At 41.0% G+C, this 23,837-nt stretch overlaps 1 protein-coding gene across 10 annotated transcripts; it reads left to right on the top strand.

The window, feature by feature from the left end:
* Positions 1 to 572: 572 nt before the first annotated feature.
* Positions 573 to 22,799, top strand: ddx3xa (DEAD-box helicase 3 X-linked a). Of its 10 annotated transcripts, none has more exons than XM_083997376.1 (21): positions 573 to 897; positions 2,814 to 2,862; positions 3,193 to 3,240; positions 4,021 to 4,080; positions 4,691 to 4,762; positions 7,878 to 8,051; positions 8,407 to 8,563; positions 9,459 to 9,566; positions 9,685 to 9,784; positions 10,461 to 10,596; positions 10,738 to 10,832; positions 11,977 to 12,075; positions 12,250 to 12,410; positions 13,847 to 13,991; positions 14,092 to 14,236; positions 15,279 to 15,329; positions 16,697 to 16,878; positions 17,903 to 18,020; positions 18,135 to 18,288; positions 19,091 to 19,212; positions 19,972 to 22,799. In XM_083997376.1, exons 1-21 carry the CDS (start codon positions 853 to 855, stop codon positions 20,061 to 20,063), a joined length of 2,313 nt encoding a protein of 770 aa, XP_083853502.1. In that variant the 5' UTR covers positions 573 to 852; the 3' UTR covers positions 20,064 to 22,799. The 10 variants fall into 10 exon arrangements, with proteins under 10 accessions (XP_083853502.1, XP_083853505.1, XP_083853504.1 ...); XM_083997379.1 differs by having other exon boundaries at positions 7,878 to 7,985; XM_083997378.1 differs by lacking the exon at positions 15,279 to 15,329.
* The last annotated feature ends 1,038 nt before the right edge of the window (positions 22,800 to 23,837 follow it).

The raw sequence follows: 23,837 nt of genomic DNA on the forward strand, positions 1-23,837 counted from the left end.
TGAATGTGGTCACTTTACATCTTTCTCACTGTTATTTTGCATTTTGTAGTTGTTTGGGCTTGTGTTTGGTGTCATTTCTAGGGAAGTTTTTGCATCTCTTTAGTGTCATTTTGCATGTATTTGCCCCTTTATTTTCGTGTTTTGCTGTTAGTTTGCACCTATTATGTGGTTGTTTTAATGTAATGGTAACAAAAAACAACTTTGAGTTTCGGCTCCTGGTTCTTTTCCTGGGGTCTGATGAAGGGAAAGATCAAATTGTGCATCTACTTTTTACGACACAGTCCTTTTTTGTGAACTTCATTGAAAAGGGTTTGAACAACTGAATGTACAGAGAACATCAGACAGTTGCTTCATATAATATCACATTAATCAGAGAAAAAAATTATTACTCAATATATTATGACGACACGGCCCTTAATGATCGGTTTCATGTGTCTGCTTATGCCGCTATTGGCTGGGCGAAACCAATCCGAGGGCTGAGAGGAAATCTCGCGAGATCTGACGGACGAACCCGCTGCTCCTGAGGTTACAGAGGCGATATCTCGCGCTACCTGAGCGCTCGGTGTCTCATTCCACCACGGTCAAGCGAGCCTGCCGGGAGGGGGTTATATCTATCTGTTTCAACAGCAGCTCCACAGCCAACGGAATTTGTATTATTATATTTATAACGAAACATAACAACGTAGTTTTATTTATTTAAAGTAACCGTTGTTTTTGTTTATTTGAAGGTCGTGCCGTGAATTCTTTACAGAAAAAGGAAAAAGCTAAAGTTAACGTCTGAGTATAGCTACGCGTGCTAACAAAGAAAATCCTTTCTCTTCAGAAAATAATCCCCCACTACTCTCTTTAGTTATGAGTCATGTGGTCATTGATAATCCACACGGTCTAGATCAGCAGGTGAGTACTTACTTATTTCTTCTTTTGTTGGTTGTTTTTTTCGTTGAAATGTGGTGATTTTCCCCCGTTACGCACATGTATGTATGTACTCTCATCGGGTAAACGGTAGCGGCGTTAGCTTAGCTTAGTTTAGCTAGCGGCTAACCGCCTAGCTTGTTAGCTCGTTAGCCGCGAGCTAATGCTGCGTTCGCGACAACTCGGAACGCGGAGAATCTCCCAGTTAAAAACTACGATTTCCGACCAAAAACATGGCGGACCGTGACGAACTTTGCGTTAAAAGTGTTCAACGTCGCTATTAAGGCAATACATTATTACTAAGGGCACTAAACAATTAAAAAATAAAGAGAAATAACACGAATCATCTGTGTTGTAAGTTACAACGTTAATCTGTAACGTTAACCATAAGTAACGTTAAATAATGTATATCCCAACGTTTTAATGTATTGGCATTTTTTGTGTGATGATATCAGACAACTGATTGTTGGGGTAGATTATTTTTCCAACGACTTTTCCGAGTGGGAGCTCAACTCGACATGAGGTGGCGTTTTGATTGCACTTTTTTCCAAGTCTGAGGTTGGAAAAATCCGAGTTCTGAGTTGGATGCGAACGCAGCACAAGCTAACGCTGCGGCTGCTAAAATGGAGGTGGCGAGAGGGGGGAGAGAGAGAGGATTGTGATGGCGGATGCGATGTCCCCGTTTTAGTAAAAAGTCTCACAGCCCCCCCTTTTAAAACACGATTAAAAACACCAGACTTCAATTAATAAATTCTTGGGAGAGTTTGATTCTAGGTAACTGGAATCTACGTGTTATTTTTTGAACCAAAACCAACATTTGCGGCCCGGCCGGTATCTGTCGAGTTACATAGCCCGGCTAATGTTGGGCCTTCTGCTGCTTCTCAACCTGAAACGTGGCGCAGGAAAAAAATGTTGGCAGAGGTTTTATTAGCGACCGTAAAAACGAGATCTGAGATTAAATAACCCCCTTTTAACTTTATGTATCGTTCATTTTATCGGCTTGGGTTTTATACAAAGTTGATAGCTTGTGTTTTAATTATTTTAATTTTTCGTCGTTTTTATTCATTATGTCAGCCGGTTTCCTCTTTTATTAGGTTTGTTAGGTAAACTGGGCCATGTTTTAATGTGTAGGAGCTGGGTTATGTTATGAATTATTGTCAAACAGTTATGTTTTAGATCAACTGCAGGTCTTGCAGCTGAGCTGATCATTTATTCCCATTATCAGCAGAAGGATCGATTGACAATCTGTAATGCTCTCTTAAAACATAAATACTAGGTTAGCTATATCAAACATTGACATTTTTCTTTTATTTTTATTCCTCTTCTGCTATTTTTAATTGGAGTGATGGGGGATTATTCAGGCCTCCTTTTGTTTTCCAAAAACTTTATGCCAGGCTTACGAAACTCTTAATTGGTCTGCACCAAACAAAATGGACAAGGTCCAAAGTTGCCCCCCATTTCACGTTTTTAAATACCTCAGTTAAAGACTGGAGTTTCACCTGTTCAGTCTGTTTTACGACAGAACAATTAACCATCCTTTAATCTGACCTTCCCTTTCCATTAGTCCATGATCTTTAAGTCCCTTTGTCAAGATAGTAAAAGCAATTTATAGATCTTAAACCCTGTTACAATTTCCCACAGTGTAATGTCTGTCTCTGTTTGATCAACAGACAAAAAAAAACAACTAAAAACGTTCATTTTACAGTCGTCCATAACAGAGGAAAGCACTAGATCCTCATTATGACAAATGGGACCCGGCTAGTTTTACTTGAAACAAATTGATGAGATGCCAGTTTTGATCAAATCAAAGTTGTCACACCACTGTGCACTTTCCTCGCCTGACTTGTAGTGATGACTTGATTTTTAACCACATTATTTTCTCTCTTTCTCTCTTCTTGCAGCTTGCTGCCCTAGACTTGAACCCTGACGGACAAGGCGGAGGAACTGGCAGTAAGTAAAACAGTATACTTTACTTGTGTGTAATTAGGCTCCTGAAATGAGTGCTTTTGAGTTGATCCCATTCAAGTTTTAGGCTAAATGCGCATTTTTAAACACATACAAAACAAGCAAGGGAAATGTTTTTATAGTGTTAATCAGTGGATGACTTTATTACAGGGTCTCGGTTATTGTGTAGAAGTGCTCTCTTGTAGCACCACAGTATATTTTTCATTGTGTCTATGTATTCATAGCTCCTTCGGTCAGTGAACAGCAGCAGTTTTAGTAAATTAGTGTTTGACTCCATGTGACGTGTTTCTCTCCTCTTCCTCCTCCTCCGTCCAGGGCGTTACATTCCACCTCACTTGAGGAACAAAGAGGCTTCCAAAAATGGTGAGTTGAGTTCAAGAGTCACCCACTGAGCCACAGTCAGACCCTCAACACAGGTTTGACTTGTGCTCTTCTCCTTCTTCTTGGTTAATTTAAAAGCCCATCAGAGCATGGTAAAAGCAAGCACAAATGAGAAAAACGAAACAATTGGTGAGGCATCAACCAGACTATATTGTTTTATTTCTGGTTCTCTGCTGCACGAGGACACACGAAAGAAAGAAAGCCGTGTCAAATGGAGCTTTCTGTGTCTGTGCACAATGGCTTATTTTGGCACGGATAAAGTAGGACAAGTGGGACTGTGCAAAAAAAAAATGGCCGAAGTCTCATAAGTAAGACAATGGAGGAGCAAATTTCAAAACACTTTGACATTTCAGTAATTATTCTCATAGGTAATCTTTTTTTTTTTAAATTTTTGTTCCCCGGTGCAGCGTCTCACATGTGGACAAAAAGAGGAGTGCTAGCTATTGACTGCTCTGATAAGGGGGGCAATGTGGGGGGGAGGGCGGTGGTGGTGGTGGTTTTTTATCAGTGTTGACATCTGTGGACGTAATGTTTTGTAACTAACTAGGTTGAGGTGGTTTTGAGGTAGTTTAAAACATTTTTTCTTCTTGTTGTACTTGTTTAGCCTCTTAAAGGCTTTAAATCAAGACACATTGTTGTTGTGCCTGACGTTCTGTCAAGTAATTTTTACATTTTAAAAACAAAAAAAAACTTGGAATCATGGTTTTGTGTCATTGCACACTTGACGTTTTTTCTCGTTTTTACTGTTTTCTTATTCCACAGCAGGAAATGCTTATTCCGCTGGTAGACAGTGCGGTTATTCAGTGGCACCAGTAAATCTCTGTAAGTCCCTTCTGTCTGCTTTCGCTGAGGGCAACCTGCATTTACAGATGCATGAAATAGCCTTTTTTTTACACACCAGCAAAAGCCAGTGTGAAGGGGTGGGTGGGGGGTTTTAGATCAGGCCTATATGCACATGCACTGTAAGCTTTAACGACAGGCTCATGATTAATTAATGCGCCTGTCTCTCTGATGGGGATGCTTGCACTTTACAACAGGAAATCCTATAGGTAGACGGCAATTAGACGCAACATCAAATGCTCTTCTTCTTTACTGCAGTGAGCTGAGTTTTCATCTTTTTGAAGCATATGACCGCTTCGTTAAAAATGACTTAACCCCTCCCCTATATATGCACATTTCACCTGCACTGCCCACCCTCACTCCCCTCAAGTTTCTCCTAAGCAGCGCCCACAACAACCATGGCAGGCAGAGTGTCAGCAAAGACACAGAGTTAATAACTATACATCAGGATGGGATGGCTTTTTTTAAGATTGGTAACTCCTTAGTGTTAAAAAGTTAAAAGTTAAAAGCCCTCAGACACTCGTATGCTGCATGAGCCAGTGTTCATGGGTGGAGAGTCTTTTTATAGCCCTGCTTCCCTACCTTTGCTCAGGTTACCCAAGACTGGCCTCTCAAGAGCTTGCCTTTTACCATGCCTACAGTGGGGGTTGGCGAAACAGATGTGGTATACCTTGACCTCTACCTGCATGCCACGCCACGCCATCTACTTTAGTTGGCAGAGTCTTACATAGTGTAGTTTACATGCATATATATGTATATAAACAGCTTATGATCAAAATGCGCCCAACGCCACTGCACCGGTCACTTTGAAGAAGCAGGAACTGAAATGCAGCAGAAATTCTTTGGCCTAACACAGCAGCAGCAGTTTGCCACAGCTTGCAATTGAAGTTGCTTTATGATGCATGGTGATGGTGCCTTAAAGACTCTGCACTGCATCACTAAGTGTGACTGTTTTACTAATAACCAGACCGTTTCTGTTGAAAAAAAAAACATCTTCACCTTTTTATTTATTTATTTTTGCATTGTTCAGCCATTTTTTGGGTTTTAATTTCCATTTTAACATCAGTGAGTCAGTCATGAAATCAAAGCAGGGCTTTTTATTTTGGCAAGAGAGACGTCGCCGTTCAGCTCCAACAACTCTGTTCTTCCTCTGTTTCAAGTTCTTTATAGACCGGCCTACGACATACTAATAAGTACAGTGGGGATTAATGAACCCAGCTGAGAACTGCAGTGTGTTTGTGTGCAGGCTTTTTCCTCCTCTACTACAACAGCAGCAGCAGCAGCTCAGCACAGTGTGAAGTTAGAATCACATTTGGAAAGGTGGAGGAGAGAAGAAACCTGTGCACACTCGCCCGCCGTTCCTTGGCACATGACAAGACTGAATACTCTTTCACCTGTAGCTGTGTCTTGTCTGAAAGGGATCTTTGTTTCTCTGAGGTTATGTTGTCAAAGTCGACCCTTTTTTTTTTTTTCTTTTTTTCTTCCTTCTAGCTACTTGAGTCTGAGCTATCAAGTAGATTAATCTTCATCTGGCTTCTACTCTGCATCTAATGGATGATAAAGAACCGGGACTGTTCTCTTTGAGGCAGATTATCACAGCTAACTTATTATTACCCGTGCAGCACAAGGTCTCTTCTTTCTTTTTTTGAAGTCGAGCAGGGAGTTGGGTTTCTGTAGTGTTTGTGCGTCTGGTTGCATCAAGGCTGAGCTGAAATATGTGAGACTGTTGTAGGAGGAGGAGGGTTGAGGGGGGGTATTCTCCTTTCAAAGAGGTGTGGGATTCCCTGAGTCACGTGCAGCGTGTGCTTCGACGGTTTGAAATTCCTAAATGGCCGTGCATATTTTAGTCTTCCAAAATTACCTAATTAGAATAAAAAAAAGGCCTAAATTAAGATAAATATACGGTGCATAGTTTTTGTGAATGGATAAAGACCTCGGCCTTTAGCAGCTATGAGATTCACCAGACTTGTTTCTGTGCAGCTTTCAGGTTTGTTAGTTGTGATGCTTCAGGCAACTGCAGCGTCTTTTTTGTTTTGTGATGAAGATGCAACGTCCTGCATCGTTTCAGCATCCAGCACCGGGGGGTGGTGGTGTTGTTTGGTCTGATGATGTGGACTGAAGTTTTTCTGCATTGCCGTAGCCGACAGTTGAGCTCAGGGCTCTGCTGCATGGTGTGCTTTGTGGGCACATGCATCACTGTTGTCTGACACTTGTCTGAGTGATTAAATTCTACCGTAATGAGTTAAAAACTATCAAACAGATTGGACTTTGACTTTTGAAAAAAGAAAAAGTCAAGTGCAGAAAATTGAGCAAAGAGCTGGAAGCAACAGTGAAACAAGGAAGACGTCTGAACTCTGAACTCACCGTTTTACTTTCATTTCCTTCTTCCCACAGTTTTGTCTGACATCCTGATTTTAGATTTATTTTGCACAGTTAAAAAATAAAAGGAACAATTTGATAATTTACAGTGAAGGAAGAGGCGACAACTCCACCTATAATCAATCAGAATAAACACAGCCTTTGGATCTTATTGCACCATGAACGTATGTGTGGACTGCAAACCCAACAGTCAGTTCATTAAAAGGTTTAAGTGCCCGAAGGGATAAAATATAACAAGAAATATAGAATAACACAAGAACCAGGATAAATATTAAAATACTGGATCAGAATTATACAACACGAAACGGATAAAAAACGAATACCAAAACTTATAAACCAATATGATCCAGAAACCGGATAAGCAGGTAAAATAAGGAAAATGTGGCTTAGTTAAGCAGAGCAATGGATGTAACAATGAAATATGATGTCTTACAAAAAAGAAAGAATAGTAATTCCTAACGACCAAAGTCTGTGCTGATTCACCACGGACTGGAGGGTGGGGAGGGGGTTGAGTTTGTTCGAGTTTGTTCAGACAATACTGAGAATTTATGTTTGTATTGCACAATTCTCTGGATTTATTTGCTCAGATCAATGTCAGAAGCACGTAGAGTAGACCACCGGCCTGTGAACTGTGTTGAAGCATTACAAGGCTTTTCCTTGTGCTTTACATGAAGACACTACAGATCTAGAATCGGCACTTTTTTTTTTGGGCTGAACTCAAAGAAAAGAAACTAGATCTGTGCAGCTGCTCTGCCTCCTGATGCTGTTGTTGTGGCATTGAACCCGGGCTACGTAGCACGCCGTGGCTGCAGCGCTAACTGTCCCGTTATCCACCACCTCCCCCCTACCCCTGCCCACCCCCACTAGCCTCATCCTCAGCCTGCACTGATTATTACAGTGTGTCCTCCGATGGGAACGTTGACACAGCCAGCGTCCAAAGCTGGGCAGATCGTTGTGGTAAATGTCCCACGCAGAGCTCGGTAGCTGTCATCCTCTCAAAGCCCCCAGTCTCTTTTATTTTATTTTTTTTTTAAATTCAAATTCTGTGGCTTATAATTACCTCACAGTGCTTTGATTTCTCTGCATCCTCTCTCTTGGACAGATGTAGAACTTGCTTTTTGACTTCTTCCCCCCCCTCACTTGACGACATTAACTCAACCCAACGACACGACTTGTTGCAGCATTTTTTTCTTCTTATAGTTGTCCAAAAGCTTTCAGTCCAGATCCTAGTCCATAATCATAATGATAATATTATTATAATTATAAAAGCTGCTTGTAATCCCACCTGTTAGAGAGTTAGGCTGAACTTAGATCCAGCCAGAAGTTGATGATTAATATGATCACACTTTTCTGCTCAATCGCTCACTTTTTTTTTTTTTACTCTGTGTCTCCTTATGAAGACTCACCTGGATGGGACGGCGGACGCAGCAATGGCTTTGTGAACGGTTACCACGACAACCGCTCAAACGGGGGCTTCGGAGGGCGAGGACCCCCTCGCAATGATAGAGGTGGGCGCGGTGCCTACCGTGGTAACAGGGGTGGAGGCTCGTTTAATCAACCATTGCAAAACGCAGGTGGGGAAATCCTGTCGTGCCCTTTAAAAGATGTTAAGATGAGTCCCATAGCTTTAGCGGCGACAGCGTAGCTTAAGGCGTTAACTGAACCCTCCCCCCACCCTGGTTGTTTTTTTTTTTACTCATTATCATATCAAGAGTCCTGTTAGTGAGTTTAATCTCAGAGCAGTAGATTCAGGTGATGGCTTTTAAAACGACCGGTACTTTCCTTTAAAGGAGAGACCATGTTCCACCGCTGGTTGGTAAGAACATGGCGACGTCTCACAGCTGATTTTGCATTCACAAACATCTCCAGTGACATAATTAACTAGATTTGTTTTTTTTAATCTTTTTTTTTTCTTCTTTTAATCTACAGCTTTCGGCAATTACGAAAACAAAGAAGGTGGCGGCGGCGGTGGCGGCAGCGGCTGGGGAGGAGCTCCCCGGGACGCCGCCTACAACAGCTTCGGAGGACGCAACGACAGGTCCAAGACTTTCTTCAACGACCGCGGCGGCGCCGGCTCCAGGGGAAGGTCGGTGTACCATAGAGCCGCAACAATTAATCGATTATTTGAGCGATAATCGATTAATCGTCAATCAATCGTACTAGTTTTTTTTTATATAGAAAAAGTCCAAATTCTCTGATTTCAGGTTCTTAAATGTGAATATTTCTGGTTTCTTAGTTCCTTTCTGGTTTCTTAGTTCCTTTCTGACAATAAACTGAGTATCTCTTTGGTTTGTGGACAAAACAAGACATTTGAGGACGTAATCTGGTGGTTTGAGAAACACTAATTGACATTTTATGGACTAAACTGATTAATCGTGTACATAATCGACAGATTAATCGATAATGAAAATAATTGTTAGTTGCAGCCCTAGTGTATGACTTGTAACAATAACAGACAAATTGACTAACATTCACGTCGTACACTGCCAACTAAGTCATACTATTGCACCATCCCTGTTATATAGTTGGATTAAAAACATACGTACTCAAGATAAATAAGTAAAGAAAAATAGACAGCGAGTAAAAAAGTAAGAACCATAACAGTCGGCTTTACCAATTCTAATTATAGTGGTAAGAAGTAAGAGAAGACAAGAAGGTGGAGGCTCGACTTATGTGCAAAATGAAAGAATAAGAACTAAAATTTAAAAAGCTTGAGTTGCACAACCTATTCTTTGCTGCTACTGTGAAGTAGGGCTGGCTGTTTATTCAGTAGAGCAATTGAAGTTCATGATGGTGGATTTATTGTGTAGCACCACCTTGTTTTTATCAATGCTAATAATGCTAAATCTAATACTTACCTATCCACATCAATGAAGTGTGTAGCCACCTGCTGAGCTACCAGCTGTTTTTTAGTTCGCCCACTTGCTTGTTTTCTCTTTAAATGTGTAGGTTTCTCACAGATTCATGTTCTTGTCTTGCAGATATGAGCGCGGAGGCTTCGCCGGCGGAGGAAACAGCCGGTGGACAGAAGACGGCAGAGACGGCGACGACTGGTCCAAGCCGACCGCTCCCAACGAGCGTCTGGAAAAGTAAGACGACACACACACAAGACTCTTATTAATAATTATTATCTAAACTTTAATAAACCAACAGCCGTCAACCTTAATCCTCACAAACATCTTTTTTTTTTTTTTTTTTCTCTCTTAGCGAGCTTTTCGCAGGAAGCAACACCGGCATCAACTTTGAGAAATACGACGATATTCCCGTGGAGGCCACTGGAAGCAACTGCCCGCCACACATTGAAAGCGTAAGTGCTGGAATAGTTCTGTCTTTTTTCTTTTTTTTTTGTCTTTTTTAAGATGTTTTAAAGTTTTTCACAGACCAGTTACTTTTTTTTTTTTTTTTTTTGCACGGTAATGTACTTTTGGATGATTTATTCACTGTATGACATCAAATAAATTCACTTTTCTACAATTTTCATAGGAAAATATACACATGTGGCTACTTTTGTCCCATAGAACAAGATACAACTAGGCTATAGATAAGTTATTTGGGGAATTATTTTTGTTTATCTTTAGCATTTAGTCTCTCATGGTTTAATATAATTGGCTGTTTTGTTCATCATGAGGAATAAAATAGATAAATTGTGCCTTTTTTAACCTAAAATGTTCAACCATGACAAAACATAATTTACTAGCTAGACACAATGACATTGAAACTGCGTAGGTTTGGATTAGCCTAATTCATACAAAATTTCAGGACAGCACGACAAAAATACAGCTCATGGGGAAAAAAGCTACTTTGATACCTCTAAAAAACAACTTTGTCCTAGTACAAGCAGGACAGATGGTGAACATGTCTTCTCTATTGTTGGTGGGCAGGCAGAGGGTCTGACTGTGCATATGCAGTGTCGGCATGTTTCTGATTGGAGAAGAAACACACAGACAGACCAGTTACTGACTTGTGATTTTTTGATTCTGCAGTTTCACGATGTGGACATGGGGGAGATCATCATGGGCAACATCAACCTGAGTCGTTACACTCGTCCCACGCCGGTGCAGAAACACGCGATCCCCATCATCAAGAGCAAGAGAGACCTGATGGCCTGCGCCCAGACTGGTCAGTATCTCTTCTCTTCTTTCTTTTTGTGAATTCATGAGTTTATGCTGAAAGTTTTTAGTCTCGTCAGCAGCACAGCAGTGGTGGGTGTTTTTTTTTTTTTTTATCTCTGATTCCTCCTCCTGCTGTGTTGTGTTCCAGGTTCTGGTAAAACCGCTGCCTTCCTGCTGCCGGTGCTGAGTCAGATCTTCACCGAGGGCCCCGGGGACGCTCTGCAGGCCGCCAAGAACGGACAGGTACGGAGGAAAGACGATACAGTGGAAACTTTATAGTGCTCACGTGGGTCCAGAGTCAATATGACTATTATAACTGTTTTTTTTTTTTATTATTTCACTTCATAGTTTTTCAATGAGAAAAATGTAAGGAAACGGACAGCTTCAGCATTTACTGAATCTTATTTAATGTTTCAAACACGGTACAGTCGTTTCAAATGCTTTTTGAGAGGCACCGTGCAAGTTTCATTACTCAAATACTGTACACAATACAGCGCAGTAATGTATACAGGGTATCCGCGGGGTCTTGAAAAGTAATAAAAGGTGATAAGTCAATTTTTGGAAAATTAAGACCCTCAAGAAGTATTAAAATATTTTCACGACATTATAAAGTCTTAAATTTTGAAGGTATCCGAGTAGCGAAATGGTACTCGGATTTCGGCTACAGCCCTACTAGAAACAAAATCAATTTTTTTTTAATAAACTTTGCCTTAGATTTATTATCCCAGCCTATTTTGAGTAATCATCATAGCGGTCTATAGTCTTTATCACAAACTAAAACTGTTAAGTTAAAAGTGTCACTGATGTAAATGGTTACAGCTTGAAGTGGTGGTGAGGTGTTGAAAAATATTGAGAAGGTCTTGAAAAAGTCTTAAAGGTTTTAAAATTAACTTCAAGATTCCTGTATATACCCTGGTATAGCTTACTGTAAAATTATAAATAGGCAATCGCCTCTAACGTTGTTGTGCAGTTTCCTAAATAACAGTAGGTCTGTAGGACTGTATGTCTGTAGTGCAAATCGGTGGTGACTTAGTTTTTACTGAACAGCCAGGTGTCAACTTTACGTTAGCCAGCAACAGAAGCAGACATCCGGCAAGGAATTATGGGAGTAGGAAATAAAATAAATACTCATAATTTTTGCACATGTTTTCATTCATAAAATGACCAAAAACCAACACTATAAGCAGATTTCTTGACTACTATAAACAAATTATTCAACAGCATTTGTATAGAAATGATTCTGTCCCAAGTCTTTTGATCCATATAGGCGGTTGATTACTAGATCCGTGTTCGGTTTCCACTGTAATTAATTAAAATTAATAAAATCCTGCGTTATCGCTTGACGAATGAACTCGTATGAACGTGATTCTTCCTTTTCTGTCATCAGGACAACGGCAGGTACGGCAGACGGAAGCAGTACCCACTCTCTCTGGTCCTGGCGCCGACCAGAGAACTGGCCCTGCAGATCTACGACGAGGCCAGAAAGGTGACGACCAGGAAAAACACCAGACGCCTTAAACCATCTATCTATCTATCTATCTATCTATCTATCTATCTATCTATCTATCTATCTATCTATCTATCTATCTATCTATCTATCTATCTAGTGAACATTCACCTAGAAGCTCATCTGTTTCCTTCTCCTCTTCTCCTCCTGCAGGTCGCCTACCGCTCTCGCGTGCGCCCCTGCGTGGTGTACGGCGGCGCCGACATCGGGCAGCAGATCAGGGAGTTGGAGCGAGGATGTCACCTGCTGGTGGCCACGCCCGGACGTCTGGTGGACATGATGGAGAGGGGCAAGATCGGCCTGGACTATTGCAAGTCAGTAAAGCTCAGAATCCACACTGAGACAATCAATCAATTTGTTTGTTTATTTCGGGCATGTCAATTTAAATCATCGTCGGCACACTTCATCCTAGTTCAAATAATACAATACACATGGCCTAAAGGGGAAGCGGGAGAAGCAAGAGCTTATCTAGTCCTGCCCCCATTACCCACAGAATAAATTAATATTTATCATCTTTTCTTCTTTTTTTTCCCCCTTTTTGCATTTTGATATAACATTCTTTTACTTATGACATTTTGACATAACATGTTACAGCAGTAGGTAATATACAGATCATATCATCATCTTTTCCTTTGTTTTTGCTTTTTTACATTTTTTTTGGCTTTTTTACATTTTTTGGGGGCTTTTTTTACATTTTCAAACTCTTTTCAAACTCTAAGCACATTATTTTCACAACTAATGAACTGAATTTCTGTTCATAATTGGATTTATGAAAAAGAAAAACAAGAAGCTTGATCGATCAAAATCAAGAGTTACCCGTCTGCAGGGGAGATTGCGGACAAGGGCGCCGCCATAGATCCAATCGACACCGGAAGTTGGTCGTCTTCATGTATATTTATTCGCTCCTTCGCACCGGAAATCTGACCTACCCGAAGTTTGCAACCGAACTCAGAAAACAATTGAACAATCAATCAATCACACGACTCTTTCTATTACCGCTCTATCTCTTTCTTTTTAACCGTCGGAGCTCTGATTATCAGTACGGACCTGGACGGAGCACTGAATAAGGTTTGAACACCTCTCAGCAAGGCTCGTTTAAAGGGATAGTTCAACATTTTGGCGAATTGGCCGTTGGAACGTTACCAGACAGAGTTGTTTTAGAGGTAAATTCATGCAAAACCGCTGATGTGCGTTCCTGCCGTGGCAGTTTTTCATCAAGCAGTCTCTGTATTTCCCTCTAAAACAACTCTGTCTGGTAACGTTGTGTTATTATCTCATAGCGTGGTGAATGTGCAGGTCACAACTTGTCCACCAGAGCGTTGTGGAGTTGTCGGATTGTGTATTTGATGAGTTTGATGAGGGAAACCAAGAAATCCCATAATGAGCCTCCGTAGCGTAGCTCTGAGCAGCTCATGGCTCTGCTCCGCCGTTCTAAAAACAGCTTGCACTGACAATTAAAGGTAACGAACCTACTGCTATGACTATAGGGATTATGGTAATGGGCCAATTTGCCAAAATGTTGAACTATCCCTTTAAGGATTAAAACTAAAATTATGTTAATATATATAAAGAATAATATACACGAAAAATGCCTGATTTCCCGTATGGATTGAACCTGTGGCGGCGCCCGTGTCCGCCATCTTCCGTGCAGGCGGTTGATCTCGTTCCTCCACATTAATTGTTGTAGCACTAGTTGTTTTAAAATAAATAAAAATAATTAAATATGCGATGTGTGTGTTTGTGTGTGCAGCTACCTGATCCTGGACGAGGCCGACCGCATGTTGGACATGGGTTTCGAGCCTCAGATCAGACGCATCGTGGAGCAGGACACGATGCCGCCCAAGGGCATCCGCCAGACCATGATGTTCAGCGCCACCTTCCCCAAGGAGATCCAGGTCCGAGGCCGTTGTCGACGCCGCCGCAGAGGTTTTCATAGTTTCCTGTTTCACGGATTTAGATATTCCGATCCTCACCTGTCTCTCTCTGTCTCTCTAGATCCTGGCTCGTGACTTCCTGGAGGATTACATCTTCCTGGCGGTCGGTCGCGTCGGCTCCACCTCAGAAAACATCACCCAGAAGGTGGTGTGGGTGGAGGAGACAGACAAAAGGTCCTTCCTCCTCGACTTGCTCAACGCCACAGGTGAGAATCGCAAAACACACAAAAATTATAGAGAGAGCGAGTGTTTGTTTTGTTTGTTGTTGTTGGTTGGGTTTTTTTTTTTTCCTCCTCCCATGAATGTGACATTGGGCTCTAACTCCATCATCCTGTGTGTCAGTCTGCCCCATATCAAGCTAATATTGACTTTTGCTACATCTCTGCTAACAAATGTTGTTCGTAATAGAAAAAGAAAACGTTTAAAGGGCAAATTGGCCCATTGCCATAATCCCTATAGTTGTAGCAGTAGGTTCGTTACCTTTAATTGTCTGTGCAAGCTATTTTTAGAACGGCGGAGCAGAGCCGTGAGCTGCTCAGAGCTACTCTACGGAGGCTCATGGGATTTCTTGTTTTTCCTCATCAAACTCATCAACTACACAATCCAACAACTCCAAAACGCTCTGGTGGACAAGTTGTGACCTGCACATTCACCACGCTATGAGATAATAACACAACGTTACCAGACAGAGTTGTTTTAGAGGTAAATTCATGCAAAACCACTGATGCGCGTTGCCTTCAGGGACAGTTTTTCATCAACAGTCTCTGTATTTCCCTCTAAAACAACTCTGTCCGGTAACGTTGTGTTATTATCTCATAGCGTGGTGAATGTGCAGGTCACAACTTGTCCACCAGAGCGTTTTGGAGTTGTTGGATTGTGTATTTGATGAGGGAAACCAAGAAATCCCATGAGCCTCCGTAGCGTAGCTCTGAGCAGCTCGCGGCTCTGCTCCGCCGTTCCAAAAATAGCTTGCACCGACAATTAAAGGTAACGAACCTACTGCTACGACTAAAGCGTTTTGCCAAAATGTTGAACTATCCCTTTAAAAAATAAATAAAATGTTAGTGTGATGCATTCAGGGGTGAGGAGGCTCTGAAATCACTTTCCGTGTTTTTTTTTTTCTTTTTTTAAAAAGGGGGTGTTTTTTATTTTATTTTTTTTGCTTTTTAATGATGATCTAAAAGCTGTGAAAGTTGTGTTACTACTGAAGCAGCCTTGCGTTTACTGGCCGGTTTGGTTTTATCTTAGTTATTCCCAGTGAGGTTCAGGAAAATCAGACAGAGGCCCCAGAGAAACCGGGTAAGTGTGAAACCATACCATAATATTCACTCTGACCCACAAGCCAAAAAACATCACATCCTCCCACAGCTCATCCTGTCCCTCCGCTCCCCCCCGCTTCACTCCGTTCTGTTTATTATTTCAACTTATTTATTGTTTTGTATTTTGTTAATGATTTTTCTTTTCATTTCCAACGAAGAGTTTGTTTGTAGGTCCAATCATCGACAGTTTGCAGTGTTTTTGTTTTTTTTCAGCTTCAGCACCGCCCGGGCTCGGGTCATCTGGCTCCACACCATCGCGTTTGGCCGCTTGTCATAGAAAGAGCTCCGAGTTTCCAGGAGTCAGACGGTTGTGACAGGTTTAAATGACGACGGCAACCGAGTCTGTACAACTCCAAACTCTTATTATAATGATAATAAATACATAAATCGCACTCATTTTTTACTTTTTAATTGGAATTGATTAAAAGACCTGTGTTTTTTTATTTCTTCTTATTGACTTGACTTTATAACATCCAAAGAAGCAACTGTTTCCGGTGCAGCTGCCTGCCTGCCAACTATAAAAAGCAAACCGATCATGTGTAATATATGTCACAGGCAGCCTCTCTCTCGCTAGAAAAGAGCACAATTGGCTGTAATTCAACACAAGGTGAAGAGGCTTGTTAGGGGGGGAGAGGGAGAGAGTTAGGCCACCGAACCACAATTCGGCTCGTCTGATTGGGCGGCTCTGGGCTTTTTGTTGCGCTTTTTTTGTGTTTTTTTTTTCCAAAGTACTCACAGGCTTAAGTAATAATGGAGAGGACGGAGCTTTGCTGGATGGAGCTTTGTTTTTCCCGGCTTGTGCCAGAGTGCGTTGGTAAAACCAGTGGCAGGGTTTTTTTTTTTTTTTTTTTTTTTTAGTAGCTGTGAAACGATGCGACCTGTCCTGCCCCATCACCCCTCAGCCATCTTTATCTTTACCTTTATCATTATTATTATTATAATAATCAACCTAGATTGTGGTTTTTAATATCTAGAAATTCAGTTTTTGTTTTCATCATCCAAACTGACGTCAGGATCGACTCTTAAGTTTTTTTTTTTCTGCAGCACATGTCTCCATCTTAAATTTCATATCGGTTGTTTTGATTTTCTTCTTTTTACTTCATAAACTTGCAACTTTTTCAGTACAACAGTTGTAAGTCCCCATCTTCTTCCACTTCTTCTTCTTCGGTTCAAATATCCATCCATCTATAGCCTCGTCCCCCCAGTTATCAGTGAATTTCTTTCCTCCTTCTTTCCCCCTCTCTCTCTTTTTATTTTTCTATTCTCCTTCCCCCCCTCATGCTCTTTGTCATCCTCTTCTTCCTCCTCCTTGTTTTGTCTCAACCCGTGTGTTTGCGCTCCCGGCAGGCAAAGACTCGCTGACGCTGGTGTTCGTGGAAACCAAGAAGGGAGCCGACGCTCTGGAGGACTTCCTGTACCGCGAGGGCTACGCCTGCACCAGTATCCACGGCGACCGGTCCCAGAGAGACAGAGAGGAAGCGCTGCACCAGTTCAGATCAGGGCGCTGCCCCATCTTGGTGGCCACAGCTGTAAGTGACACCTATGTTATGGGTAAAATGGAAAAAATGAGCTGTTTGAGTGGATAAAAGCCAATTTATAGCAATACATTTCATCAGGTATTGAGTGGACACAAGATCAATAATGATAAAATATGATGTGATTATTAATCATACAGTTAATAATAGAAGTATTGATGCAGCAATTTAACAAAATGATTTCAAAAAGAGGGTTTTGAAAATGATAAAGTGCTTCATAATGTCAAAAAAAAGTTGTAAAATAAGGTCAGATTGGACAGTAAAAATGGATAATAGGAAAAAAACGGATGATAAAATATTGATAGTTGCTAGTTTCTGTGTGTCTTGTGTGTAAAACGGTGTGTTTAAAGCCTGACAGAGGAGCTCATGGAGGATTATAAAACAGATTCTGCAATATTGAATATATGAAAGGTTGTTTCCCCCCCCCCCCCCCCCCTAATATCGAGTAAAACCTGATTTAATTTTCCGTTCTGGGCCTCTAACCCTGGATCACGTCTGGTGGTTGTTGTTTCCTGCAAGACGCCGGAGATTAAAATATTTAATTCAGCAAAAACTTTATTGAGTTTTGAGACACTTTAGATATTAAAAAACAAATGCCACATGTGCTATTTCACAACAATCATGAAGGTGCAATTTCCAGACATGAATCCTGGTCACCATGTTTATTGTCATTTCAGATCTGGTTCTAGTTTGTCTAATTATTTGAGTTTATACTAATTATTTGAGTTTATACTGAGTCATTGTGTCTGTAAACTCAACGCTCAGTTTCCTGCTCTTTGCTTTAAAAAAATAAAAACACACACAGTCTCTTTGACATTTGGGAAAAACCCCGGAGACGAAACCAGGTCCAACTGGGTCACAGAGGAAACTGTGGCTTTGGCTCCGCTCGGGAACATTGTTGGCAGATTTTTTCGTAGCCGTCGCTAATTAACTTGAGCTCCATAATAAAACGCGGACGAGCTGAAACCGACTTGATATTTAAACGACCTTTTCTCCCCCCTCTCTCCTCCTCCTGCAGGTGGCTGCCAGAGGTCTGGACATCAGCAACGTGAAGCACGTCATTAACTTCGATTTGCCCAGTGACATTGAGGAGTACGTTCACCGTATCGGCCGTACGGGACGTGTGGGCAACCTCGGTACGACGCTTTATTATGATACCTTAATTAAAGTTGGTGCTTATGATAGTTTTATGAACGTTTTAATCTGACTCCCGTCTCTCTGGTTTGTTTTTTTTGTTTTTTTCTGTTCAGGTCTGGCCACGTCGTTCTTTAACGACAAAAACAGCAACATAACCAAAGATTTGCTGGACATCCTGGTGGAGGCCAAGCAGGAGGTTCCCTCCTGGCTGGAGAGCCTGGCCTACGAGCACCAGCACAAGAGCAGCGGCCGCGGGCGCTCAAAGAGGTAAACACACACACACACCAGACAGTCAGGTGTAAACTGAACATTTATATCTACTGAACGTTACCAGACAGAGTTGTTTTAGAGGGAAATACAGAGACTTAAACTCTGAAACAACTCTGTGTGGTAACGTTGTGTTATTATCTCATAGCGTGGTGAATGTGCAGGTCACAACTTGTCCACCAGAGCGTTGTGGAGTTGTTGGATTGTGTATTTGTCTGATGAGTTTGATGAGGGAAACCAAGAAATCCCATGAGCCTCCGTAGCGTAGCTCTGAGCAGCTCACGGCTCTGCTCCGCCGTTCTAAAAATAGCTTGCACCGACGAACCTACTGCTATGACTATAGGGATTATGGCAATGGGCCAATTTGCAAAAATGTTGAACTATTCAAGTGTTTTTTGACCAGGCTTTACTTTGAACAATGTGGTAACTGAGTTGTAGTGTCCTGTTGAATGATGAGAGCGAATCAAAGACACATGAACACACCTCAGTCAGGTTGTAAACTCAGGTCTCATGATGCAGCTCGTCTCAGTCACCAGGTGAACTGCTGACATCTGAGAACGAAGTCACATGATCATCACGTTTCCTTGAAGCATAAACTGGATCATTATTGATCTATAAATGTTTATGACGCTGTGTGTGTTGCAGCCGTCAGCAGCTTGTTCTGTGTTTTTATTATGAGCTCGTTTTTCACAAACATTTAGTCTGTTGTTGTTTCAGACTTTGTTATTCTCACTTCTGATCTTTTAGTTTTGTTTTTTCCTTCACACAAAATGTTGATCATGTGTTCTCTTCTTGTCTTCAGGTTCTCTGGCGGGTTCGGAGCCAGAGATTACCGTCAGACGCCCGGCGGCGCTGCAAACTTCGGTGGCGGCCGTACAGGACGTAACCCTGGAGGCCACGGAGGAAGCCGTGGCTTTGGAGGAGGTGAGGAACCGGTTTCCACTGGTTTTCTATCTCTATCTGTGTCTGTGCTTCACTTTAACTGTCAACGCTGTGCAGCTGCATGAAAAACACAGGGTAGAAATTCACTGTGGCCTTAATGCACACGATTCTGTGAAGCTGTAGAGCTGCATCATTAATTATAAATAGATCACATATGGCCAAGTGCAGCATCAGAATAACAGCAGCTGCAACGTCTTTGATTGATTTCCTTATTTTACATTTTTTTGCAAAAATAATTCCAACTAAATTCACAATATCTGCCACAATATTTTAATGTAATTTAATTGTATTGGACTTTAAACAAGGAAATCATTTTACATAGAGAAATTTACTAGAAGATAAAAGCAGAAGTAATACCCATTGTTGCTGTGCAAATGTACATTTCGGGAATTATGATTTAAGTGTCGATCTCACCCTATGAGATGATTTAATTCTGGAGATGACCACTCTGAAAATGTATTTGCATGGTTTTATTGTAAATTGTACCTACTGCTTTTGATTTTTCCTTGTTTTTTACAATTATGGCAAAAAAAAAAAGACATACCACATTTTAAAGATATTTTATTTCACAAATCAAAATCATTGATGCTAATCTATAGTTATAAATAAATAATATCATGGTATACATGCAAAATTAAACCAAAAAGCAAGGACAAAAGAACAAAAGTTATGTATAGAAAACAATTATTCAAAATGGGTTAATGTTTCATTTCTAATGGTTTCTTAACTTTCCCTTTGCAGGCGGCTTTGGTGGTGGCGGCAACTTCTACAGCAACGACGGCTACGGAGGAAACTACAGCCACTCTAGTAGTGTGGATTGGTGGGGCAACTAGTCGCCTAAAGGAATAGGTTGCCATGCCAACCCGACCCAATGGAAACCACATGTTAACTTAAAAAAAAAAAAAAGCCAGACCATAACAACAAAACCCTCCCTGTGTAGCTTCACTGACACACAGTACATTACCAACCCTGGTTCTCTCTGCCATTCGCTTCTCCTTTTTTGAAACAACAAAAACCGAAAAACAAAAAAAGGGAAGTGCAGCAACGGCGCAAACTACTGTTGCCGCTGTCGCTGCCGCCGCCGCCGCATAAAACACGGAAAGTCACCAGCAGCACGTTGCGACGCAGCAGCCACCCGGGAAGACGCAGAGATATATAACGCACACCTCAGAGTGAGCATGGATGCTGACATGCATTGTCCGACAGCAACCTTCGGACTTTTCATCGTTTGAGAAAAAAAAAAAAGTATTTTTGTTCTTTTTGTGGAAGGAAAAAGAAAAAGAAAAAAAAACCCGATTGAAATAACCTGAGGATCATTTGTATGTTAATGTACTGTGCCTTTTGAATTTAAACAGGAAATCTATGTTTTCATTTCACCAGATGAACATGGCCAAGAGCTCTAAATTTGTTTTTTACAGTTTATTTTGTTCGGTGAAGTTAAAAAATAAAATATATATATATATGTGTGTATAATATATAAATATATATATGCATATATATTAGAAAGGTAAAAAAAAAATAAGCTTGGACTTAATCAAACCTTGGCAAACACTGGGGTATTGTGGCTCTCGGAGTCATGATTCCATTTGAACCTCAAATTTATCGCAGGAACATCATGTAGCCTTTTCTATAGTCAAACAGCTAATGGAGCCATTACTACGTCTAATAATAATAACTAACTGGGCCACTCTGTGAAGCAACCGTACGGTCCCGAGGGACGAGCGTTACATTTGTTTTTCTTTTTAACTTTTTTTTTTTTTTTTTTTTTTTTTTTTGTTCCGGTTTTTTCTTTCTTTTTTATTTTTTGTTGTTTTGCTCACTCTATCCTGGACAGGCTCCTTTTTTTTTGTTCTCTCTCTCTCTGGATATGGTAGTTCTTTAACAAACACAAGATAAAACAATAGCCATTCCTATCGTGATCTTAAAGCAACACAGAAGTCATTAAAGCTCAGTGCCAACGATCGCTGAGGAGAAGATGAATTATAATAATATTAATCAATGCTGGAACTTGTTACTCCACTTTTTTTTTTTTTTTTTCAATTGACTTGACAGTGTTAACGGCAGCTAGTATGTTACCAAGTGCTAGCTACATTTAAGTGGGCGGTGTTTTTTTTGTTTGTTTTTACTTTTACTTGAGACGTTTTTTCATTTATTTTTTTTTTCGGTGCATCGGTGTGCAGATTTTTTTTTTCTTTTTTTTCTGGTTTTTGTTTTAAATCGTTTCTCTTAACAAATATGTATCAAAACAACAAAAAAAATGCCTGCCATCTTGAAAGTGAAGAGTTCAAAATGGCTGCAGCATTATTATTAATATAAAGAAAAAGGACCACAGCATCGGGGAGGGCCAATTTCAAAAATAAGAGCGTGGGTGTTTTTTCGCGTTTTTCACTTTAAGAGAAAAAAATCGCCCCGACAACGACAACCACGAGGCCCAGATGGTATTCTACGCTTGCAAGTGTTTTGTTTTTTGGTCAAGGAAGGAAGGACACGTGGAACTGAGTCGCAGGCTTAACTTAATTACAAACGTTTTCTCTTTTCAAGCTGCGTTGGAGGCATGGTTCATCTTAAATAAGAGACAGGCATTGGAATGATCACTGAGGTTTATCAATAATATAAACAGCGAGGCGGGGGGACGGGGAGGGGGAGGGAAAGGCGAGGGGGCGGGGCTTAGAGCAGCACTCCGATGGGGCGGAGTCATAGGAGTCACAGGATTTAAAAAATGGGGTCGGGGGGTTTTCAGTGCACCACCACCGCCGCCGCCACCGCCATCGTCATCGTCAGTGGCTTTGGTTTCCATAGCTGCGTTAAAGAAAAAGTGTAATAAATAAATAAACTGTGGAGGTGGCCAAAGACGGAGAGCGTCCACTTCCTCTCTCTCTGGGACACTGAAGTGCTGTCTTTGTCTTGTCCATTTGTCCGTCAGGTCAGGCGCTCTGGGAGTTCGTTCTTCTGCTCAGACGTGGACAAAACTTTAAAAAAAAAACAAAAAAAAAAACGTGTAAATCAGCGGCTCGGTTGAAGCCGGGTCGGCCGGCCGGCGCAGGCTCGACGACGTCGTCCTCTCAGAGAGGAGCGGCCGTCGACAAGGAGGAGAGACTGGGGAGGAGGAGGAGGAGTAGGGAGGAAGATGAGGGTGTGTTTTCAACCTCTTTTATTGAAATATACATTTAAACAGAAGAGAAAAGCTTCCCCCAGTTTTCTCATCGGGTGTGTTGTGCCTTGAAAAAAAAACCTTTTTTTAAAGAAACCGAACTAAAAAGCGGATGCACTGACAGTGTTGAGAACTTGAGATTGAATGGTGCTACTTGATTTAGGTGTGTTGTGTAGGCCCTCGTTAACGTCGTCGTGCCCATCAAGTTTTACAAAAAGTTCTTTTATTGCACATCTAGAGTTTTATATAGATGTCTTTGACTATGTGTCCTTAAGCTTCCAAATATTGTGTGTGAGGAGATTGTGAGAGATGATGATGATTAAAAAAAAAAAAAAACAAACGTAAAAAAAAAAACGCAGCTTGTTTACAAAGGGGAAGGGTTCTCAACGTTTCAACCAGGATTTATTTGGGACCAGGGGATTTAGCAGTCGGGGGAATTTAGCCATTTGCACAGATTTCTAGATTCTACTTTTGCTGCTAGTTTTGTGTAATTTATTAAGCATTTTTGACAAATATTTATTTTTGTAAGCCTCAAAGTGATTCTTTGAAAGTTTCAGAAACTTGACCAAAAGACAGTACAAAAAACACTGGCACTTGAATGTTGAATGTCACCTGTATGCGTGAAATTTATATATTTCGGGGTAGCGTGAGCTTTTTAATGTTTAAAGATACATTGGACTCGGTAAATAATATCCACAGCTGTTTCGGGGCCTTCCTCTCAGGGCCAGTCATCTCGTTTATCAGATTAAAAATAAAAAAAACTAATTGGTCATCAAAATTTGAAATGGAAATGAACAAACATGCCAAGGTTTGGAATAAAGCTGTCAAAAGAGCAAATAAATTTCCTAAAGCATATCGGTGCAGAAGTGTTCAGATTCTCCAATTGTGTGCATTATTGATTCTTTACTCTAATTTGACCTGATGATGATAATAATAATAATAGTAATAATAATTATTTTTCTCCAGTTGAATGTCTGGCACATGGCAATCCTTAAAGAAACAAACATGTGGTTTATTCTCATTGTTGTATTTTGCATATATGATGACGTCTCTTGGAGTTCTCCCTGAATGTGGAGCAGGTCTGCAGCCTCCACAAGCAGCTGTCGACCGCAGAAACAGGAAAAGTCCGAGCCGAGCGCGCCGTTGTAGGCAGCGCTCAACCCCCCTCTCCCCCTCCCACAACCCCCAACCCCCCAACCACACACATCGAGACTTGTTCCACTTTCTCCCGAGAACCCTAGAGCTCTTTAGATGTAGACTTTGCTTTCTGTAATAGCTTATAGGCTCCTGCACTGCATGGGACGAAAAAAAAATACTCAGCTGTGCAAAAATTGTATGATTTTACCAAAATAAAATGTTTGAATGCAAAAAAAAGTATCTTGAAAAATCAAAGCATGTTTCCTGAAAGACTTGTTTACTACTGTAGTCGTTGCAGAGGAAGACCTGTAGCACGCCG

This window comes from Trachurus trachurus (genome assembly GCF_905171665.1).
Source record: "Trachurus trachurus genome assembly, chromosome: 21".
Classification (NCBI taxonomy): Eukaryota; Metazoa; Chordata; class Actinopteri; order Carangiformes; family Carangidae; genus Trachurus; species Trachurus trachurus.